Source organism: Bos taurus, chromosome 12 (assembly GCF_002263795.3).
Source record: "Bos taurus isolate L1 Dominette 01449 registration number 42190680 breed Hereford chromosome 12, ARS-UCD2.0, whole genome shotgun sequence".
Taxonomy (NCBI): Eukaryota; Metazoa; Chordata; class Mammalia; order Artiodactyla; family Bovidae; genus Bos; species Bos taurus.
Window position 1 is genome coordinate 15,115,310 of NC_037339.1, and position 24,580 is coordinate 15,139,889.

The 24,580-nt window shown below is 39.8% G+C and overlaps 1 protein-coding gene across 1 annotated transcript in view; it reads right to left on the reverse strand.

The window, feature by feature from the left end:
* Positions 1–2,697: 2,697 nt before the first annotated feature.
* NUFIP1 (nuclear FMR1 interacting protein 1) overlaps positions 2,698–24,580 on the reverse strand; it is a 39,134-nt gene continuing 17,251 nt past the window's right edge. The window contains exons 6-10 of the mRNA NM_001192226.1: positions 21,427–21,519; positions 14,715–14,908; positions 7,685–7,801; positions 4,374–4,606; positions 2,698–3,055 (exon numbers count right to left, since the gene is read on the reverse strand). Of these exons, the coding sequence (NP_001179155.1) occupies positions 2,939–3,055; positions 4,374–4,606; positions 7,685–7,801; positions 14,715–14,908; positions 21,427–21,519 (754 nt within the window). The 3' untranslated portion in view covers positions 2,698–2,938. The remainder of the gene's footprint in view (positions 3,056–4,373; positions 4,607–7,684; positions 7,802–14,714; positions 14,909–21,426; positions 21,520–24,580) is intronic.

Here is a 24,580-nt window from a genome sequence, read left to right on the forward strand (position 1 = left end):
AAACAGTGAACTAACAGTTTTCTAAGTAATGATGCATAATGTCAAGACACAAACGCATACACACAAAGATAACAGAGATGAATCTAAAAATACTAACAGGATTGCACCAGAAGAGGATCCAGGTGGGGAAGTGAAAGAATGCTAAGGTAACTGACTTAATTAGGAGGTGAGTGCAAAATATGGCTGCTGATTAATAAGTATAGAGAAAAAAGGTAACCCCTAAAGAAACAGCAATATGTTGAATTAATTTCAAAGCACTAGGAGAAAAAACAACAATCAATCAAGCCAATAAAATGGTGAAATAAAAACAGGCACAATATTCAGAAAATACAATGGCAGAAACAGTCCAAACATTTCAACTGTTTCAATTAATATGAATGGATTAAATTTCCCAGAGACTCTTACATTGAACTCCCCTAAACCTGTTTTGAAAATAGAAGCCAATGGAGAGAGTATTAAGGACAAAAAAGAATATCTCATAGTTGTAAAAAGCACAACTCACCAAGAGTCACATAATGCTTTCACATCTCTGAAATCAATTCATTAAATGGACATCAAGAATGTAGAAGTTCTGACAATTAACAAGGTAAATCCAAAAAAGAACAGGCAAGGCACCCGTCTCCCCTCAGAACTCAAGAATATTTACAAATATTGACCATGCATTCCATAAAGCAGAAACCATACAGGTTACACTCTACCTGCTTGGGAATTGTAAACATACTTAAGCAATTCCTGGGTTAAATATAAAGTGAACTGAATCTGAAATTACCCCCTAGAAATAAACACAGCTTAACAGTCACCACAGCTTAACACTGTTGGACACAGCCAGGGCAGTACTCAGTGGGGCATTTTCAGTCTTTACCACATTTATTAGAAAACAAGAAAGACTGAAAATAAAACATGGCACAATTTACCTTAGAGCAGTGATTGTCAAAGCCCCTGGAGACATGATGGTTCTTCGAAAATAGACTAGGAGTCTGTGAATTCATTTATATATTTGAAACCTACGGAAATTGCATGCTAACCTGAGATAAAACTGCAGACTAGTCAAAATTTGAATATCAAATCAGTTTGTAATATTGGTTACTTCTCTGTCCTGTTGAGATGAACTGGGTTAAGAGTAACATCTTTGAATAATGCAAGGTTTTATTCATTTTTCTTTTACTCCATTAAAGTATTATATGAACTGAATTAATGAATGAACTAGTTGGTAATTTTCCAAAATACAGGGCTCTTTGGAGAAAGAGAGTAAAATAGAATAAAAAGGTCTGCATGGTTGTTACCAGGATGGGAAACATTGACGTCAATATGACTGTTAATCTCAGGTCTGTGATGTCACGGTGTTAGGTACCAGATGTTCCAGGATTCGGGATGAGATCTTATATACATAGAGGAGCAAAAGGGGCAGAGGGCTGCTATCAGCTCTCTTGTCCTACTTCTTGAAGTCAAGATTCCTGGATTTCAATAATCACGATGTCAAATAAAATTAATTTTCCAACTACAAGAGACTAAATTTTAAAAATCTAGCTCCTTTGGCTGAATGTCAAGAGAGGAGCTTTAAGGAATGCATTTGAGTCAGTTCTGATGAGATGGATGAACCCAGAGCCTATCATACAGAGAGAAATCAGCCATAAAGAGAAACACAGGTATCATGGATCAATGCATCTATATGGAATCTAGAAAGGTGGCGCTGACGGACCTGCTTGCACGGCAGCACTGGACACAGACACAGCGAACAGACACGGACCCGGCGGGCAGAGGAGGGAGAGGCTGGGACGGACGGAGAGAGGAGCATGGAAACACACGCAACCACGTGTGAAACAGCCAGCCAGTGGGGATCTGCTGTTGTATGACTCGGGGAACTCAAACCCAGGCTCTGGGACAACCTGGAGGGGTGCGACGGGGTGGGAGGCGGGAGGGAGCCTTAGGAAAGAGGGGACATATGTGTACCTGTGACTAACTCATGTGGATAATAGGGCAGAAACCAACACAATATTGTGAAGGAATTATTCTTCAATTAAAAATAAATGCATTAAAAAAAAGAGTAGAGCTCTAGCACTAGCTAGCACAAACGACCAGAACATAAAAGACCGGAACCTCTGGCATTACAGGAGATAAAAAAAACCTTAGTAGCTGTTATTTATTTAAAACATATTTTAAGGTTCAATGATTACCTTTATAAGCAAATTTTATTCTTTAAATCTCATATGATATTTTACAAATTACTGTTTATGCTGTAAAAAATTAACTGAACCTCATCAAGTACTATACTTTACATACTTTTTCACAGGAAAAAAATTTTAAAACGTCCAATTCTGAACCATACCAAAAAGAAGCACTTCTACTGAACTGAACATAAACAGAAGCCATATCTGTACTATTTCAAATGATCAATACCTGAGCTGCCAATAGGTGAATGTCAACATGTCCTTTGAAATAAACAGCAGAAATTTAAATTTCAAGATGTTCTCATCGTATTAATTCATTCTGGTTTATTTTAAAATACCCTCCTTTTGCAGGGGTTAAAGAATGACTTTCCTCTCCCATTTATTAAAAACAAAATGACTGTATTTCTCTCCTCAACCTACAGTTCTCCTCAGCTTAATTTAAAAATTTTTTAAGTTTTTTTCCTTACCAGTAAACCAGCATCTTCAATTCTTATCTGGCCCAAGAGTAGACTTCCTTATACAACAGCAATAAATACAAAGTAGAATTCTGCCAGCAAATATTACATATGATCCCAACAATACAGACAGTCTTAAAAATCAATTAGCTATTTATTTATATAGCGTCAAAGACTTGAAAATCCTACACAATAGCCCATGAGGCTTACAATTTAATTACTAAATCCAGTTGAAAAAAGAAGACTTTTCACCCACAAACTTGAGTTTGTTACTATCCTACATGCTTCAGATGTGTGTGCTGAAACACCGGGTACCTATTCATCTTTAGTGTTCACAGTAGTAGTATTAAGTCCAAAAAAGTCTTTTTTGATGATGTACCGAACACACTGCAAAATCACATTTCTTTCATGTCGAATGTCCGGAGCTAACAGCTAAAAAATAATAAAGAAAAAGATTAGCTTTTAAATAAAATACATACAAGAAACAGCATCTAAGATATTCTGTGTGCCTTCTCTATATGAAGAACACGGAATAATAAAGATTTGTATTATATTTACTAATTATTTCACTAAAAAACAATGTAAGAATATCTCCTTTTAACCAAAACTATCGAGATTTAAACACTAGTATCCAAGGTCCTCTCCAGGAGTATCAAGAAAGTGATGGGAAAACTAGGTTTAGAAGCTTACAATTCTTTACATCTAAAAACTGTGTTAAACAGGATCCTCCCAAACCCAAATCTATAAACAGTATAGAAACTGGTATGAAGCTATAGTAAATACAGTAATAATGAAACTAGCAGTAAATAATCCCAACATTCCTGGTCTTTCAGGACTTCCCACTTTTGTGCTTACTGTAATTGAAAGAAAACTGAAAATCCCTGGTATCTAGAATACATAACCAAGGAATCACATGTGATTTGCCAAAAAGAATAATGTAACACTCATCTTATTTCTGCTGTCATTGTAGTTCAGAAACACCCACAGAGGAACTTTCAGTAAACAGATGATTTAATATACCACTTACAAGGAAAACATTTTAAAAATGCAGTTTCCTTTACATAGCACCAAAATTTACGAAATAGTACATTTCAGATCGATTTTATTAAGAAGCAACTGTGCCTGTATGCACCATGCGGGTCTGCAGTCACAGAGCCCTCGAGCTGTAGTACAGGCACCTCCCTAACCAGGCAGAAACCCAACTCTGCACAGAGCGTCACCAGGCAGTTTCACAACCCCACTAGAGATTCCAGGGTATCTCCATCACTCTTAGACATGAAAGGCTCAGATCTTTGAACAGCTTAATGTCCATTACCCAGAATCAAAAGAGGCACTATTTCTTTATAATTTAAAGAAAAATTGTAAGCTTTTGAGCACATCACACTGAGAATAAAGTCAACAAAACACAAAACAAACACACAATACCCTTTTTCTCCCTTTAGCCTGCACTGTATTTAGTTGTGCTTTCAATGAAAATTTGAAAAAAGGTCAGTACACTTCGATATACTTTACCAACTACCTAAGCCTGGGTTCCTTTATTTTAAGCAGTTTTGAAAACTGTAATTATTCCACATTTACTGAGTATCAGCTATATTCCAAAGGCAGTTTCAGAACTAAGATACATACATAATTCTTCAAGGAGCATATGTCTCTGGTAACCTTAAAACACACAGGGATGGACACACACACACACACACACACAAGCCCAGCAGCTCTATTCTCAGGACACGAGAACACAAAGACCACTTACCATTTCCAGGAGATATGGATGGTGTGTTCTTGGTTCAAATAATGTTCGATAGTTGAGATCATTCTTTTTCCTCTTAGGATTTGTGTTTTTAAAACTTCTCTTTTGGCTCTCACACTTGGCTTCTGAGGAATTTTTAACAGTTGCTTTAACATCTTGACTTGGTTTCTTAGGAGTATTGCTATGAAGAACCTGGTCTTCTGCCAGAATGTCTGCTTCAGTCCTGATGGGAGCTTCTACATGTGATGAAAAATAAACACAAAAATAACAAATTAAAAAACAGGTAAAACTTCCAAAAATAACCAATAAAAACACCCCCCACAATAATCTCCTTCCCCAGCCATAACAGTTACTTACTTAAAACTGAGCATGTACAGTGTATTACAAAATTTTTCAAATTGGGAACTATGACTGCCAATAACTGAGGAGATTACTGTCAAGAGCTATGGAAAATGATCCCTATGAAAGAAGTAATACCAGATGGAAACTTGGATCTACACATAGGAGTGAAGAGGGCCAGAGACAGTCGATATGTGGATAAATACAAACGACCTTTTTCATTTGAAAAAATTTTGTAAAGATAATTGACAACTGAAAGCAAAAATGCATAACAACAATGTCTGTGGGGCTTATCAGCATCTGCAGAACTAAAACCTGAGAGCACAGCACAAAGGGAGGGAAGAGGAAAACCTAAGCATACTGCTGTAAAATTCTTAAATTACAGGAACACCTCGTTTTACTGTGCTTTGATTTAATGGTCTTCAGAGACAAAGCATTTTGTACAAATTGAAGGTCTGTGGCAACACTGATCAAGTCTGTTAGCACCATTTCTCCAACACTGTTTGTTCGTGTCTCTGCATCATATTCTGATGATTTTTGCTCAATGTCTCAAACTTTCACTGTTATTATGTTATGGGCATGTGTAATCTCTGATCTTTGATACTACTATTATAACTGTTTGGGGTCACCATAAACCATGTCCATATAAGACAGTCAACTTATCAATGTTATGTTCTGCCTGCTCCCCCTACCTGCCATGCTCCTCTCTCTCTCTTCCTCCTCAGGCCTCCCTATTCCCTGAGACATCATACTGAAAATAGTACACGGTTAATAACCATACTAATGGTTGATAACCACAGGCTTCCTCAGTGGGTCAGCTGTAAAGAATCCGCCTGAAATGCAGGAGCTCCAGGAGACGTGGGTTCGATCCCTGGGTCAGGAGGATCCCCTTGAGTAGCAAATAGCAACCCACTCCAATTTTCTTGCCTGTGAGATCCTATGGAGAGAGAAGCCCAGCAGGCTATAGTCCATGGGGTCACAAAAGTAGGACATGACTTAGAGACTAAAACAAAAACAACAGAGATGCTATTTCATGGTTCAGAGAAGGCTCACTTTATTTCCTTGTTTCACTTATTGCAAAGTCCTGTTGTGTCAATAGCCTATCCCAATCTATAGCCCAGTAACACTGCAAGCTAGAAATCTGCTAGTGACCTGGATGGCTTAATAAAAGCAAATTCAAATTACATAAAATAATTCCTAAGGCTTAGGAATGTGAAGCAAGGACTTTTTCCTGAAGGCAAGACATTTTAGACAATCAGTCAAACTGAATTCATACAAAGTCAAAAGAATAGCTATGCACCACCTATTGCCACACAAAGAAAGATGTAACGGAAGGCAATGCAGTTGGCTCCTTTAGACCTAAGCTTTACGTCAGCTTTGCCACATACTAGTTTTGCCAGTGTGTCCTCTTGAAGCTTCAGCGTCTATAAAATAAAGGGCTGAAAACTTGATCCCTTCCAGTTTCCTCTCTGCCTCCTCAAAGTGGCAGTCTCAAAATGAAGACATGAGTATAAAACTATTAAATATCTTATCTTAGGAATGAGAGAGGAAAGCATTTGTATGGCTTGTTTTTATGGGATTCAGTAATCTGGTAATAGTGTTCTTTGCTATCACCTGTCATAAATACACAAGATAAGCAGGAAACGTAATATGTGTTTAAAGAATAACTTCATCTTCATATCAGTGTACTAGAAACAAGAGTAAGGAACTAAATACTGTTTTTCTTAAAATTCAAAAAAAAAAAAAAAAAGAAGAAGAGGCAACCATCTGTAAAGGACTCCTCTGATAAACCCAAAGCAGATTATATTTCAAAATTCAAGCAGCCTTTAACCAGTTAACATGGTAAAGCTTGGCCTTTCAAAAAGAGGAAAAAAAAAACCTGTATGTTATAGATACCCAGATCTAAACCTTAACTTTCATATTAAAGCCCAACTCTTTCTTCTTCAGCATTTTCCAACTACATAAACATTGATTTTCTCTAGCTTAGTCAACATTAAAAGTCCTGCCATCTTCATCCAATTACATTTAAACCTCCCTTTCATCCTACATTTTCACTTTGAAGACCCTCTATTCCTGTCTTCGGTAGAGCCCCTACTGTGATGATGCATGTGAGACACACACTCAGAATTCTCTCGTGGCTGGTGAAGCCCAGATGTAAAGACCATGCAGAGCCAGGGTCAGAGGCGCGACAGGACACACGGTTATTCACGAAACCAACGCTGGGTTACTGGTGTGAACCTTGGCTCGAGTTGCCCATACTGCCAAGCCTACTCGTAGCCCTGTTAGGAGGCCCTAGAAGAGATGCCAGACATTGAGTTGGTTTATCACCATTGCTTTTTTTGGGGGGAGGGGGAGTTTGTCATCACCTTTTAAGGTTAAAACATGTATCCTGAATAACATTAACTTCTCAGAAACACTATCAAAAGGATTCCATGTCTCCCAACCTTTAAAATACACAGGCTAATGCAACACAAGCACATACGATTCCCGTGTTCTCCGAAGGAGACAGCTTAGGTACATGTGCTCTATAAGGAGCGATGCCCCATATACAGGTAAGGAATTTTACCATCCTCTTTGTCATAAAGGACCCCTCTCCAGCTTCAAAAGGTGCGAAACGTGTTAAGACAAGGGTTCTTGAGAGTGGGAAGGAGTATTAACTTCCTTTGCTTTATCTTTTAGAATTTTCTCTGATTTCACTAGTGGATATCTCTTCCCCTTCCTCTTCTTTCATTATGTTATTTTTGCCCCTTTCTCCTAGAGGAGCAACACAGTTCTCCATCTCTCCCACGTCCCTTCATCCCATGTTAACTTCGGAATCAAATGAGAAAGGAATTTGAGGCTCAACTTAAGAATGTGCATGACACATCTCGTCCTCAGATACATACACGTGAAAGGATGCTACTGATGCACAGTGTACATCAGAGGCAACAGTGGAGCGAGCCACACCCACTGTTACCACCCGGAGCCAGGCTCACCTTCCGGCTCACTCTCTGACCCCGAGAGGCCGCCGTAGCTGCTCATCAGGGAGCACAGCGCTGGGGTCACTTCCTTGGGTATGACAGCACTCTGCGGTTTCTCCTCTTTGTCAGACTCTGAAACAGGAAGCACTGAGAATGAAACTGTACATCAAAAATATCTACCAGCATAAAAATGAAAGCTGACAGCCCCCCACCCCCTCATGTTAGTGAAAAGAAAGCACTTTCTGATCATGTCCTCAATCTTCCTGAAAACGAAACCCAGGAGACTTGAAAATTTTCCCCTTGGTTTAAATCTTCACAGTCAGAGAAGCTATCTGCCCCAAAGAGAAAACAGAGGGGCAAATGGAAGCTATATGCAACTCAAGTCTCTTACCATGCTTCACTGGTTATGGAACTTGAGTCTTCTCTAAATGAATTATACAGTCTTTGTTATTATTTTATTTCATGATATTAATTCATTTTATTACAGTACCAGGAAAGCCATAAATGTATTTTTAACATCACTGGACTAGGATCATAGACTCTGAAAATTAGATTTGGAGTAAATAAAATATAAATGGCCACTCTTTTCAAGACTGGTTTAGAGGGTACAAGTAGTATTTCAACCTTTCTACAGTTAAAGGCATAAACATAACGCCTCACTGAATCTGCCCTAAATTTTTATTGTTGAGAACTTCTAAGAACTTAAGTAAACAAGCCAAGCACGAGAATTTAGCGAGTACTAAGAGCCTGCCAAAGGTGAAGTGTTTGATCAGAGCCCAGCAAGTTTAGTTGTAGCCCCAGGACACCACCTATTGCGTTTATTTTTGGCACCTCTGAAAGTGTATTACATTTATTCTGAACAAGTCAGTAGTGCCTGACGGAAGAATGAAGACAATAACTTGCTTGTGTAATGAACCAGCTCAACCCCACAACCAAGAGAAAATGTTTCAAGACAGTACTGAACATTCACCAAGTCGGTCCAAGGGAAACCGAAGCACGCCCGCAGGAAAAAGGAAGTGAGCATGGAACGACCACCTTCCGGTCGATGAAGTGAGAGCCCCTCTCCACCAATCCACACTGCCCAGCACCCACTCCAAAAACTGCTCCTCGTCAATTCCGAGCTAACTTCTTATCTTTTCTCCTGAATTAATAAAGGGGAATTGAAAATATGCAGTTTTATTTATAAATGACTAGTGGATAAAACAGAATCTGCAACAATATTAGTGTGGAGACTGTTCATCTCATTGTTTAAACGATGATATGCCAAAATGTAGAAGCACCAAAAAGTACAATACAGATGACTAAATAATGCTCTTTAGAAGCATGAGCTCATTTAACGCTTTTGAAGTATCACCTTCATTATTAATTACAGGTGATAATACCAAAATTCAAGAGAATCTGAACTGGATGATCCCTCAGGTAACAGAACAATACAACAGCCAGGTCAAATTTAAATCCTGGCTACCTGACTCTAAATCCCAAGTATTAACTAGTGGGCTAGAATATCTCCTACAGATATATAAAGTCCTCTGAAAATTAAGTCATCCTACCAAACTCTCTCTACGGTCAAGAATAATGCCAAGAAATGTCTTTCAGCTACAGCCCATTTCTCTGTTCCCTTTCACAGCAAAACCCCAACTATTTATATAATTCACCAGGGAAGTCGCTTGGGCCTGAAATTTCCTACAACTATCTGACCCTCTAGAATCTACTTCAATCTGTCTTTCAGGCTCACCACACCAGTGAACTTTTTCTTCCAAGGTCACCGGATTCTTCTGTGTTGCCACGTCTAAAGGTCAGTTGCTGGTGTTCATCTTACTTAACCTAGTGACAACATCTGATAGTGCGACCGACCCTTGAACAACGCAGGCTTGAAGCTCACAGGTCCACTTACACACAGCTATTTTTCAATACGAAATACTACTGAAACCAACCTGCAATTAGCTGAATCCATGGATTCAGGGCTGTGGATGCAGAAGAACCACATTACACGAAAGGCAAACTACAGGTTAGACCCGAGTTTTCAAGCACGTGGGGGGCTGGCGCTCCTAACCCCTGAAATTGTTCAAGGTCAACGGGAGACCTTCATGTGACTTCCAGAACCCTTTCACTTGGCTCTCCTTTCCCAGAATTTAGTCTCCCTACTAAATTCTCTTCATTGACCAACTTCAAAATTCTTGAGTTGTCCCTGGGTCCAATCCTCAGCAAGCTTTCCCTCTGTGCCTCTTTCTCCTCTTATGATTTCACTTTATCTCAAATCTTAAAGTACTATTTGGAGGCCAATAAATCACAACTGTATACCTTCAGTTTTCCCCTAAAGCCCAGAATAAACTAACTGTTCAACATCTCTACTTAGATATCAAACAGGCATCTCAAAGGTTAGCATGCCCCAAAACAAAACAAAAAACACTTGATTTCTCCTGCAAACATGCCTACCAGTTGGCCTCCATCTCAGTAAATGCCAGCTTTTTTCAATGGTTACAGCAAAACCTAGCAATCACCCTGACTCTTCACTTTCTCACATACCATATCCAATCCAGCAACAAATACTGTCAGCTCTGTTTTGAACATATATCCAGAATCACACAAATTACTTCACTCCTACAACCGCAATCCAAGTCAACATTTCTTACCCAGACAGTTCTAGCATCCTACTAAAAGAACAGCCTGATATGATCTGCCCACCTCTGCAGTCCATTCGCCACTTTAACACATCACATCCTCTCTGCTCAACCTCAGAGTAAAGTCCCAAGTCCTTTCCTGCCTTAGACAAGACCCTATTTGAGCTGATCCTTCACCACCTTCTTCCTGCCTTACTCCACTCCAACCCTGTTGTTCCCCAAGTACACAAAGCATGCTCTCCCCATGGGGTGTTTGCAATTGTTGCTTTCTCTGCTTGGAAAACTCTCAAGTCTCAGCTCCTAATTTCACTCAGAATTCTTAGTATCCCCTTATCAGAGATGCCTTTGCTAATTATACTAAATAGCACACTGCTTTCTCCAGCTGCCATTCTCAGTCCTTTCCCTTGGCGTTACTCGTCCTCATGAAGGATATCAACCGATATCAACCCATATTTATTTACTGTAGCTTCCCCAAAAAGAACATAAGGTACAGGAGAGAAGGGGTTTGGCTTTGTTCAGTATACTATATCCTCCAAGCCTAGAACAGTACATAAATGCTCAATAAATATTTGAAGAACAAACTGTTGCATGAATGAGTTAAATAAGGACAAGTTCAAAACGGGTAACTAGAACAGAATGACAGAACTGTGCCAAGGTGGGGCCAAAACAGAAACCTGGCTTCATCTGCATTCAGAGACTATTTCTTTTTTTCAATAAAATGATTCTATTTTTCTTAAAAAAATCACATATATGTATCTAAGAAAAATACTGAGGGATATAAAATGTGAGCAGTGGCTGTCTCCATAAGTTAAGGAAGTATATTGCTTTTTATCTTATGCTTTTCCTTTTTCCCCCCCATTTTTTGCATCATTTTTATAATCAGAAAATGAATTATAAAGAAAACACAGGAAAATGAAACCTGGAGGCAAGTATTTCCCCCCAATTCAAGAAGTGGACTGCACAGCTTTAATTGGCCTACATATCAACCCTTCTTCCTGCCTTCCTTTTTCTCTAGACTTTATATTTTAAATCCATTTTAGATTTACACAGGCGTTGCAAAGCTAGTGCCAAGATTTTCCATAAACCCTAGCTTCCCCTAATATTAACATCTTACATAACCACAGTGCATTTACCACAGCTAACAAATGAACGCTGGGATAGTACTACCACCTGAACCACAGACTGTGCTGTAATTTCACCCGTTTTTCCACTACTGTCCTTTTTCTGTTCTAGGAGTCAATCCACCATAGCACATCACGTTCAGTCTCCGGACTCCTTGATCTGTGTCCTCTTCCAATCCGTGACAATTCTTCAGTATTTCCTTGCCTTTCACGAACTTGACTGTTTTTAAAGACTACTGGTCAATTACTGCAGAATATCCCGTAGGTGGGTCTGATGTTTTCTGATGATTAGACTGAGGTTATGGATTCTAGGTAGTGTCCTTCTCGTCATGTATCAGGCGGTACACATCAACCCGACTTATTACTGGTGACGTCAGCCGTGACCACTTGGGGGTCCCCACCATAAAGTTACTCTTCTTCTCTTTTCTTACTCTATTTCTAGAAACAAGTCACTAAGTCCAGCCCACATTCAAGGGGAAGGAAATGAGGCTCTATCTCTTGGAATAAGGAATAGCAAAGAATTTTAGACAGATGTTAAAACCACAGCCTGGGTGGCTGGTGTACTCAGCACTAGGAGTGCCCTACAGCTCACTATTGCTAACTGCCTTCCTAAGGGCAAGAGCTAGGAGCTCACACAAATGAACAGCTCTTTTCCCATTTCATTACCTTCAGTTATGTTCTGGGGACACACCACATGTGACTCTGGCTCATGCGAAACGAAGCTTCTCTAAACAAGGGAAAACTGATAACTGGAGAGTTGAGACACTGAGAACGCTTAGGGTATGTGAAAAACGAAGCTTCTCTAAACAAGGGAAAACTGATAACTGGAGAGTTGAGACACTGAGAACGCTTACGGTATGTGAAACAAGGGCACACGTGGTTCCCTGGAGCTATACTTGGGAGTGGACAGTTGAAAGACCAGTGCTCGGAAACTTAGATTTGTAAAGCGTAAAAGTCCAGAAGAAATCCCAAGTAAAGGATAACAGGAGTTTAATGGAACCTTTCCTATAAAATCCAGCAACCATAATTTGATTGTTGGTATTCTGATTTCCTCAAGGAACATCAAAAGTTTATAGCTTACTCTTAGGATTTTTGTATTCATGCCTTACATGTTCCTCTCTGACCTTCACAAAAATAAGGGTTTCACCATTAAGCCACAACAAAATGACTTGATATCTCTCACTCAACTGCTCCTAGGAACCTGACTGAATGCTTTCTATTATTAGGAGGAAAGGCATTTAACTACTGTCTCTCAGGTCTAAAGTGTCTCTCGAAGATCTAGATACAGGCTTAAATACAGGCACGTGTAAAACGGTCATCTTTCCGTTAATGCTTCACCAGACTAGCACACACTGAAACACTTCTTTAAAAAAATGGGAAAACAGAATTGCCCAACCAGAGCTAACAATACGAAGGCAAAGACTATTCAACATTAAAGAACCCTTCAAATGTTCATTTAGAAAGTTGCATAAAGCAAAGAATTATGTAATTTTCAAGTTAGTTAATGTTTATAACAGTAATCTTTGTATTTGTGTTTCAAGTATTTTAATGACGTGGAAGTTTCTATTTAGGCACAGACTGTATTTCATCATCAAGGTCACAAGCTGTAAGCCTGAATAACTATGTGGGCACTCTCCAACACTTTTTGAAGGAAAAAAAAAAATCAGTACCCAAGAGTAAACTGAGCCCTGGCCCCAAATGCCTTCTGCCTTTTCCTCGCTATCAGCAAGGATAAGAAGATGCTTTTTCTTTCACATCTCAACTCTCCTAGACCCATACAACACGGATTTGCTTTTGAGGGCCAGATTCAGACTTCACATTTGGAGGTAGTGCCGTGTACTAGGACTAAGACCCCTAACTCTGACTCTGTCACTAACTAGCAGCGTGACGAAGGTACACGACTCTAAGTGCCTCGGTTCAAAAATGGAAGCAGCAACTGCATGTACGTGAAAGGTTGTTATGAAGCAAAGAGCTACTATACACAAAGCACTTAGAGCACAGTTAAGTACCTTACTTAATAAGTGTTGCTGCTGCTGCTGCTGCTGCTGCTGCTGCTGCTGCTGCTAAGTCGCTTCAGTCATGTCCGACTCTGTGCAACACCATAGACAGCAGCCCACCGGGCTCTGCCGTCCCTGGGATTCTCCAGGCAAGAACACTGGAGTGGGTTGCCATTTCCTTCTCCAATGCATGAAAGTGAAAAGTGAAAAATGAAAGTGAAGTCGCTCAGTCGTGTCCGACTCTTAGTGACCCCATGGACTGCAGCCTACGAGGCTCCTCTGTCCATGGGATTTTCCAGGCAAGAGTACTGGAGTGGGGTGCCATTGCTTTCTCCTTAGTTGGTGTTAAAACATTTATTATTACTATTCCTACTGAATTTTATCTTGTCATTCTTAGCCCAACATCTCTTTATGCCAAGATCTTTTTCCATCCTGATTTAGTCAGTGAAGCAGTTGCCACGTCCCCGCCCATTTCTTCCCATCATTTACGTTCAATAATCTGCTGTGTGATTATCGCAGAAGCCACCTTCCCCCAAGCTGAGCAGGGCCTGCTGGCAAAGCTACCACAATCACTCATCAGTCCACTCACTGGTAACACGCCTTTGCAGAAGAAGAAGCACTAGCAACTAGATAAAGCCTCACACCTTGTTACTAGAAGGAAAGATGGTAAAATATTTACACTGATGTTTTCATTTTTCAGAAGAGAAATGAAGCCTTAGAGGCTGAATGATATCTTTCTGTGACAGCAACATTTCTGTCCTTTAATTTTTCAACTTGTAAGCAAGAGTAAACATATCTCCTAAATTCTAGAGGGAACTCAAGAATAAATAATAAACATATAAATATATTCTATGCTGTGAGGAAGAACAGTATTATTTAATATACTGAATTAATGTTATTTACCCAAAGAGACCAAGTTCATGCTGAGCAGCATAAATACTGGCTTCCCTTGGAATTACTGCTTTCTAGGTGGGAAAATTCATCTAATGGTGTAAATCTGAATTCACAGCATCAATACATTCAAAACAATCTTAAGATATTTCCAAGATTATATGATACTATGCAAATTACACAATAAATATAATCTTTCTCCCACATTCTGCCTGCTTCATGCATTCATTTCCAAGATTCATAAAAAGTTTCTTAAAGTGAGGTTTTAAATAAGACACTCCTATTAGAAACAAAAGCATCATTCTACTTTTTTACATTTTTGCCATTAAACTTTCCATGCACAAGGATGTGAAGAATCAACTTCTGCATCATTGTCTATACTCTTAAAAACACGGTGTTTTCCTATTTAGCTTACCAGAATCAGTGTTTACCAAAACACCCAGGGGGTCTGAATTTGCCTCAAGTGGACTTTCAGGCTTCAAATCACCCAAGTGATGCCCTGACCCAGCAGCTGTTCTCTGCTCAGCATGGCCATTTTTCCATTTGTGATGTTTGCCAGGACTTTGGATTTTTGCCATCTGCGAATGTCTGGTCATCCCCTTCATCTTGCTGCAGTAAGAAAAATGAAGTTCTTAATATAAAAGGCACTGACCTTTCAAGAAAAATTTGAAAAAGATCACTCAATGCAAAAGAAACTTAGCTGTCAGATCAATCACTTGTCACGTACTACACTAAAGAGATCAGAAAAAATACACTCAATGGCTTCCAAAGGCAGAGCGTTAACTGAGCATACACAATACATCATACTTCATCAATTCCAAATTGCACGTTTCCTTCCCATAATTTAATCTCTCTAAATTGGGCTCTGTTGTACAATCAACAGCAAGTGAGTTTAATTGGCAGCGTTCTTTCACTCCTATTATACATAAGATAAAATGTTCCTTGGGGCTTCCCAGGTGGCCCTAGCAGTAAAGAACCCGCCTGCCAGTGCGGGTGTGGGTTCCAGCCCTGGGTCGGGAAGGTCCCCGGGAGGAGGGCACGGCAACCCACTCCAGTATTCTTGTCTGGAGAATCCCATGGACAGAGGAGCCCGGCAGGCTACAGTCCACAGGGCTGCAAAGAGCTGGAAAGACTGAAGCGACTTAGCACACAAAATATTCCTCAGACTTTACAAAGTGTGTAAACTCTTATCTACTTAATTTTAAGGAGCCTTGAAGTTTCTGACAATTTTATAAATATGCTACCTTGTTTCTTGTTTGATAACTCCTTGAAATAGATTAGACAGGTATTGGGGTGGCAAAAAGGTTCTGGTTTTTCCATAACATCTTACGGAAAAACCCTAACAAACATTTTGGCCAACTCATGTATTATTCTCTTCATGTTACAGGGGGTTTAAACTTAAAAGATCATAGACCAAGCACAATTTCACAGCTAGCTCAAATCAAGTGCCCTCTCAAACCACCTTAATTACTACACTTAAGAGGAAAACAAATAATTATGTGAGCACATGCTTATGTAAACTATGCACAGGAAAAAGAAAAAAGATCTTTTGAGAAAAGGTTCACTACATATACCCTCAATGGACAATAATACAAGGTAAGAAAATAATACTAAGGCATATAATAATAAACTTAAAGGTAGTGATGAAAAGAAAATCTTAAAAGCAACCAGAGATAAAAGGTATTTACACAGATGAACAAGGTAATGGTAACAGCAGATTTCTCTTGGAAACCATGCCACTAAGAAAACAGTGGGGCAACATCTTTAAAGTACTGCAAATATCAAAAACACCATTAACCTCGAACTGCATATCTAGCAAAATTATCTTTCAAATAAGAAGGTAAAATAAAGATCTCTTCAGACACATAAAGCTGAAAGAAGTCATCTTCAGCACGCCCTCACTATAAGAAATGTTAAAGGAAGTCTTTTAGGCAAAAGAAAAATAGTATCAGATAGAAAGATGATCTACACTCAAGAATGAAGGCTACGAGAAATGGTTAACTACACAGGCACCCTAGCCATCAGCTAACCAACCCCTGGCTGTGACTCTGTCAAGATCAGCAGATATCCCCCACCTGACCCCAGATACGTGTGCTATTGAGACTAACATACGAGAGGAAAAAACAAAAAACAAGACACCTATTAAGAGCAAAAAGGCAAACCACAAGTTGCAAGATTGTATCTGCACCACCTATACTCTATACAAAAAATGACTTGTATCTAAGTAAGTAACGCCTACAAATCAAGAAAAGCAACTCTATTAAAAAACAGTCAAAGACTTGAACTGGCACTTCACAAGAGAATTATCAAAATGACCAATAAGCATATAAAAAGATGCCCAACATCATTAGTCATGAGGGAAATGGCATGACATGAGGAAAAGGTATAACGTGTAACAACACCCCATATTGAACAGGACACAGAGAAATTAGATGCAGAGTCAGTAGGCATATAAATCAGGACAACCATTTCAGAAAACTGCTTGTGTCTATCATAACTAAACACACAGTAAGCAAGTACTTATGTCCACAAAAGACACTTAAAAGAATGTTCATAGCAGCTTTACTCATAACAGCCCAAAGTGGAAACCACCCAAGCGTCCAATAGCAGAATGAGTATATTGGCATGGCCAAAAGTTTGTTCCATTTTTTTTTCCGAACCATCTTACAGGAAAACCAGAATTAACTTTTTGGCCAACCCAGATATATTCTCACAACTGAGTTCTATACAGCAGAATGGATTAAGAATGGATTTACAGCTGTATACAACAATATGGATGAATAGCACAAAATAACGTTCAGCCATAGAAACTACACCAAAGAAGATATACTACAGGGTTCCACTTCCCTGTGGCTCAACTGCTAAAGAATCCTCCTGCAGTGCGGGAGGCCTGGGTTCAATCTCTGGGTTGGGAAGATCCCCTGAAGAAGAAAGGTTACCCACTCCAGTATTCTGGCCTGGAGAATTCCAAGGGGGTCGCAAAGAGTTGGACACAACTGAGCGAATTCCACTTTCACTTTCATACAAGTTTCCAAGAACAGGTAAAATAAATCTATGATGACAGAAATCAAAAGAGGTTACCTTTGTGAGGAGGCATAAAACTAGGTGGGAAGGCCTAAGAGAGAAAAGCTCTGTGAGGTAAATATATTCTATACATTATTAATCTATGTGGAAGTTACACGGGTATGTAGGTATGTATGCATGGAGAAATTCATCGAGTTGTACACAATACAAAACAAAATGTGAAAAGTTCTATGAAGGTGAAGTACTGGGGAAATGGGACGTCTCATACACTGCTACTGAGAGAGTAAACTGGGATAGCTTCTATGACAGATATTTGGCAGTTAGCTATCAATATTATGAATACATGTCTTTGACTCAGCAAATCCACCTCTAGGAACCCACCCTCAGAAATATCTGCACGTGTAAAATATATGTACAGAGCAATAAGGGCAACTTTTTATTAATAAAAGATTGAAAACGAATGTCTGTCAATAGAGAACTGGTTTAAAGGGAAAAAAAAAGACGACCTTGTGGGGATATTCCTACACTTCCTACACACCCTCAGAGAATGAGGAGTCTTGTTTATATATTAATACAGGACTATTTATCATTTGGCTAAAAAAAGCAAGATGGAGGACCATATCGAAAAAGGAAAAGAATAAAAAAGACTATTATCTATGTGCTGTATACAAATGAGATATCTCTAGAAAGATAAAATGGGTTGCCTCTGGGAAGGAGAACTGCTCAGCTAGGGTACAAAGATAGAAAAGACCTGTTAATATAAATCATTCTGAAAACCACATGAGTATAGGGTATTATTATACTCATACTATACTATGCATTGGATCAGATCAGATCAGTCGCTCAGTCGTGTCCAACTCTTTGCGACCCCATGAATCGCAGCACACCAGGCCTCCCTGTCCATCACCAGCTCCCGGAGTTCACTCAGACTCACGTCCATCGAGTCAGTGATGCCATCCAGCCATCTCATCCTCTGTCGTCCCCTTCTCATCCTGCCCCCAATCCCTCCCAGCATCAGAGTCTTTTCCAATGAGTCAACTCTTCACATGAGGTGGCCAAAGTACTGAAGTTTCAGCTTTAGCATCATTCCTTCCAAAGAACCTGGAATGTTAGGTCCATGAATCAAGGCAAATTGGAAGTGGTCAAACAGGAGATGGCAAGAGTGAACATTGACATTCTAGGAATCAGCGAACTAAAATGGACTGCAATGGGTGAATTTAACTCAGATGATCATTATATCTACTACTGCGGGCAGGAATCCCTTAAAAGAAATGGAGTAGCCATCATGGTCAACAGGAGTCCAAGATGCAGTACTTGGATGCAATCTCAAAAACGAAAGAATGATCTCTGTTCGTTTCCAAAGCAAACCATTCAATATCACAGTAATCCAAGTCTATGCCCCAACCAGTAACGCTGAAGAAGCTGAAGTTGAACGGTTCTATGAAGACCTACCAGACCTTTTAGAACTAACACCCAAAAAAGATGTCCTTTTCATTACAGGGGACTAGATTGCAAAAGTAGGAAGTCAAGGAACACCTGGAGTAACAGGCAAATTTGGCCTTGGAATATGGAATGAAGCAGGGCAAAGGCTAATAGAGTTTTGCCAAGAGAACGCACTGGTCATAGCAAACACCCTCTTCCAACAACACAAGAGAAGACTCTATACGTGGACATCACCAGATGGTCAACACCAAAATCAGACTGATTATATTCTATGCAGCCAAAGATGGAGAAGCAAAAACGAGACTGGGAGCTGACTGTGGCTCAGATCATGAACTCCTTATTGCCAAATTCAGACTCAAATTGAAGAAAGTAGGGAAAACCACTAGACCATTCAGGTATGACCTACATCAAATCCCTTATGATTATACAGTGGAAGTGAGAAATAGATTTAAGGGCCTAGATCTGATAGACAGAGTGCCTGATGAACTATGGACTGAGGTTCGTGACACTGTACAGGAGACAGGGATCAAGACCATCCCCATGGAAAAGAAATGCAAAAAAGCAAAATGGCTGTCTGGGGAGGCCTTACAAATATCTGTGAAAAGAAGAGAAGTGAAAAGCAAAGGAGAAAAGGAAAGATATAAGCATCTGAATGCAGAGTTCCAAAGAATATCAAGGAAAGATAAGAAAGCCTTCTTCAGCAATCAATGCAAAGAAATAGAGGAAAATAACAGAATGGGAAAGACTAGAGATCTCTTCAAGAAAATTAGAGAAACCAAGGGAACATTTCATGCAAAGATGGGCTCGATAAAGGACAGAAATGGTATGGACCAAACAGAAGCAGAAGATATTAAGAAGAGATGGCAAGGATACACAGAAGAACTGTACCAAAAAAGATCTTCATGACCAAGATAATCACAATGCTGTGATCACTCACCTAGAGCCAGACATCCTGGAATGTGAAGTCAAGTGGGCCTTAGAAAGCATCACTACAAACAAAGCTAGTGGAGGTGATGGAATTCCAGTTGAGCTATTCCAAATCCTGAAAGATGATGCTGTGAAAGTGCTGCACTCAATATGCCAGCAAATTTGGAAAACTCAGCAGTGGCCACAGGACTGCAAAAGGTCAGTTTTCATTCCAATCCCAAAGAAAAGGCAATGCCAAAGAATGCTCAAACTACTGAACAATTGCACTCATCTCGCACGCTAGTAAAGTAATGCTCAAAATTCTCCAAGCCCGGCTTCAGCAATACGTGAACTGTGAACTTCCTGATGTTCAAGCTGGTTTTAGAAAAGGCAGAGGAACCAGAAATCAAATTGCCAACATCTGCTGGATCATGGAAAAGCAAGAGAGTTCCAGAAAAACATCTATTTCTGCTTTATTGACTATGCCAAAGCCTTTGACTGTGTGGATCACAATAAACTGCGGACAATTCTTCAAGAGATGGGAATACCAGACCACCTGACCTGCCTCTTGAGAAACCTATATGCAGGTCAGGAAGCAACAGTTAGAACTGGACATGGAACAAGAGACTGGTTCCAAACAGGAAAAGGAGTACGTCAAGGCTGTATATTGTCACCTAGCTTATTTAACTTATATGCAGAGTACATCATGAGAAACGCTGGGCTGGAAGAAGCGCAAGCTGGAATCAAGATTGCCAGGAGAAATATCAATAACCTCAGATATGCAGATGACACCACCCTTATGGCAGAAAGTGAAGAGGAACTCAAAAGCCTCTTGATGAAAGTGAAAGAGGAAAGTGAAAAAGTTGGCTTAAAGCTCAACATTCAGAAAATTAAGATCATGGCATCTGGTCCCATCACTTCATGGGGAATAGATGGGGAAACAGTGTAAACAGTGTCAGACTTTATTTTTTTGGGCTCCAAACTCACTGCAGATGGTGATTGCAGCCATGAAATTAAAAGACGCTTACTCCTTGGAAGGAAAGTTATGATCAACCTAGATAGCATATTCAAAAGCAGAGACATTACTTTGCCAACAAAGGTCCGTCTAGTCAAGGCTATGGTTTTTCCAGTGGTCATGTATGGATGTGAAAGTTGGACTGTGAAGAAAGCTGAGTGCCGAAGAATTGATGCTTTTGAACTGTGGTGTTGGAGAAGACTCTTGAGAGTCCCATAGACTGCAAGGAGATCCAACCAATCCATTCTAAAGGAGATCATCAGTCCTGGGTGTTTTTTGGAAGGAATGATGCTAAAGCTGAAACTCCAGTACTTTGGCCATCTCATGTGAAGAGCTGACTCATTGGAAAAGACTCTGATGCTGGGAGGGATTGGGGGCAGGAGGAGAAGGGGACGACAGAGGATGAGATGGCTGGATGGCATCACCGACTCAATGGACATGAGTTTGGGTGAACTCTAGGAGTTGGTGATGGACAGGGAGGCCTGGTGTGCTGTAATTCATGGGATTGCAAAGACTCAGACATGACTGAGCGACTGAACTGAACTGATACCTATGAGTATAGGTATATTATTTTAAATTATAATTTTAAAAATTCAGCAAAAGAGTTACAAAAGCAAAAATTTCAGAATTGAAAATATAGAGGTTTTAGGATTTGGGTGTGTCCTCTTTTTATTATTTGTAAGAATGTACATTCATTTAAAATGAGCATTGAGAGTGCAAGCAATTTTCAGGAACTTACCCATACTGTGTCGTCGTCAACACTGCTCCTCTCTTTTCCTTTTCAAGTTTTAACTTTTTCTTCCTTTCAATATTGGCTAGAGTTGGGTAGTTTCTAGAAAACAATAAGAATCCATTATAAAAGGGCTTTTAGAGTACAGTTTTAATTATGTAGTCAAGCAATTGCTGCATTTAACAGTTTTGGTTTAAGTAAAAATGACTAACACAGTAAATTAATATAAACTTGTAATTCCTTCTAGATATTTTTAAGGGTAACAAAAGTAGACTACAACAATGCTACTCTAGATTTTTTCAAGGGTAAAAAATAGTAGGTCTACAGTGATGTAGACCAGTGGCCAGTCCATCTGCTACCAGGTAAGGAACTTACAACAGAATGCCAGTCAAATATATAATGTGCTGAAATGGATATAATTCACATATTTGGCACATATCCATAAATACCGTAAGAAAAAAATGTATTTTCTTAGACATGTACTTACGCAAACACAATTAGTAGGTATATGCAAAGTTACCAAGATAAGGAAGAGACACTTCTCAAAAAATGAACAGTCTACCAGGAAGGACAAGAAAAGCATGGTTATTTCTAAAGAACAACTATAACAAGGTACAAAATAAAATAAGCACCCCCTTGGGAGCATAAAGATTGGAGGGTTGGGAGGAAAGATCATTATCTAGATGAAGAAATCCACAAAGAAAGGAACACGAAAGACACTGGCCTTAAATGGTGTCAACAGACACAAATCCAATGGGAGAGTGTCAGTGCTCCAAGCAGAGCAGACAATGCAGACAAACCAAGGTTTCAAAGTGAGAGAGATATCCAGGGAGTGGCAAGTGGTTCATTTTGGATGAAACAGATACAGGCAATCAGACCAGAAAGGGAGGCTGGGGCCCAAATGTGCCTTGAATGCCAGACTAGAAAGCCTATTTTTAATTCAGGGGTGATGGGGAGCCACTGAAAGTTATGAACAGGGAGAGAGATGAACAAGGCAGTGAGTGAGATTAAATCTGACAGCAGCGTGCAAGATGAATTGCTCCGACAAAGCTTTCTTTGTTCCTTGGCACAGCTGTGTGGAAATGGAGGCACCAAACCTTGGTGGCGAGAGGAACAGCTCCTAGGAGGGTGAACACAGACAGCTCTCCTACCACTCGGCCTGGCTGCTCATCAGAATGAATTCTGAGAAACATCAACACACCGTGTTCTGCCATTATTTCGAGGATTCTGTTTCCACCCTTCTTTTTACAACATCTGCATCACTGACGTGCACAGCTCAGACAACATGAAGCTCATGGGCTGGGCACATTGGAGGATAAGAATGGAAATGACATTGAGTAAGCGGTGAAGTAATTAGAAAAAAAAAGCAATGGATTTCAGCGAGGACAGGACAAAGCAATCTACCCAGCCAAGAAAAATAAACTTCATAAATAAAACATGATTAATGTACAAGCTATAAATAAACATAAGAGGAAAAGACCAAGGTCACAGGAGATAAAAATCTGACAGCCAGTCAGCACCACATGACTCCACTTTCAGAAAGCAAATACAAGGACTCCAGCGCAGGTACGAGTGTGAAGTCCTCCTCTCACGACACTCAAAAGTGATCAGAAACTCTCAGGGAGATACAGCCAGCTTTGTACTGCTGAACTGAAAAGGAATGTTGAGGAAAAATCAAACTTGGAAGGGATTCAGAAGGGACTCACAGATGATTAACAGGATGAAAAATAAAAACCTCCAAAGAAAGATGAAAGGAACTGGAACAACTCGCAGCCTTTAAAAGGAGAAGAAGTGACAAAAACACCGCAATCTTACAGAGAAGACGGCCGACAGCTGTTCGCCATCTGAAGACAAACTCCACACAAGCAGCGATGATGAGGGAAAAGGTGATGACTTTCACAGGCCCCACAGCGTCTACACACGTAACGCACAGCTGCTCAACACTTCTCACATCTCTGAAATTCACTTATTCTTACTGCTTGTATTTCCATAACACTTCTCTTCTGAGTACTGCAGACCAACCCTGACTTAACATCTTGGGCTATATGCTAAACCCAAGGACTTGGCCCTACAGTGCTGCCTGAATAAGCAAGCAGACGGTGTGAAGCGCTTCTCAGTGATAAGGAATATACAGAATTTGTTACAGCAAATGGATTTTAGGTGAGATACAAGAAAGAACCCCATAAATGAGACATCAAGAATGTTGTGGCAATGCCTTTGCTGGAAGTCTTTTATAACAGCTCACTTTTTCTTTCTGGCTGATTAAAGTTATCACTTCCCTAAAGGTAGTGGCTGTTTCTAACCCTCCCAAAGTTTTAAGATTCTGTTTTTCAGTGCTTAAATAAAACTTTCTTCCCCAAAATTATGCCACTCTTCTGTACACAAGAGACTAAAAACTACAGAAAACAAGGGTACTAGAAAGCAAATTTTTCCCCAAAACGGGAATCTAGGAACATAAGACCTAGTTATATATACGATCATCAGGAAGCTCCTTCCAGCAACATACTACTGAGATACAAGATTAAGGAAAAGTCTGATCTTGGACACAGACACAGCTCAGGTTTCTAAAGTACACAAACACACAGCAAACTGTTGGAAAAAATATCACGAACGGTCTTACACTGACTGTATAGTTACATCATGATAAAGCTTAGTTCAATATCTCCCGGTAAAGAACGGATGTTATGAAGCTATAAAGACTGTGAGAAGTGATATTTTCACAGTTGGTTTCTCTATTTTTATCACTTTTCTCCCTACTTCCATCTTTCCCCAACACCCCAAAAGGAACTGACCCTGAAACTACAACACTTTTTTTCTTTCTTTCACTTCTTAACTCCTCTTTGCCTTCCCTTTGCCTAAGCCACAAGCCTCCAATGACAGCTCTTAAGCCCCAGAGTCAATAAATGGGCAACAGGGAACCAATCATTATCTTCACATATCTCATTCTGGTTACATCTTACCCTTTCCTTCTCAAACCTCCACCCACTCACTGGCTTTTCCCTTAAGCCTATTTTCTAGAAAAACAAAATCCCTCTGGACTCTCACTGAACCACAGCTGCTTCAACCAGACTACATTTTTATTTCAAAGTCTTTTCAAACTTCAAAAAGATGTAGCATTCTTCAGGAGCACACCCCCGCTGCTGGAATTCTGCAAGAACTGGGG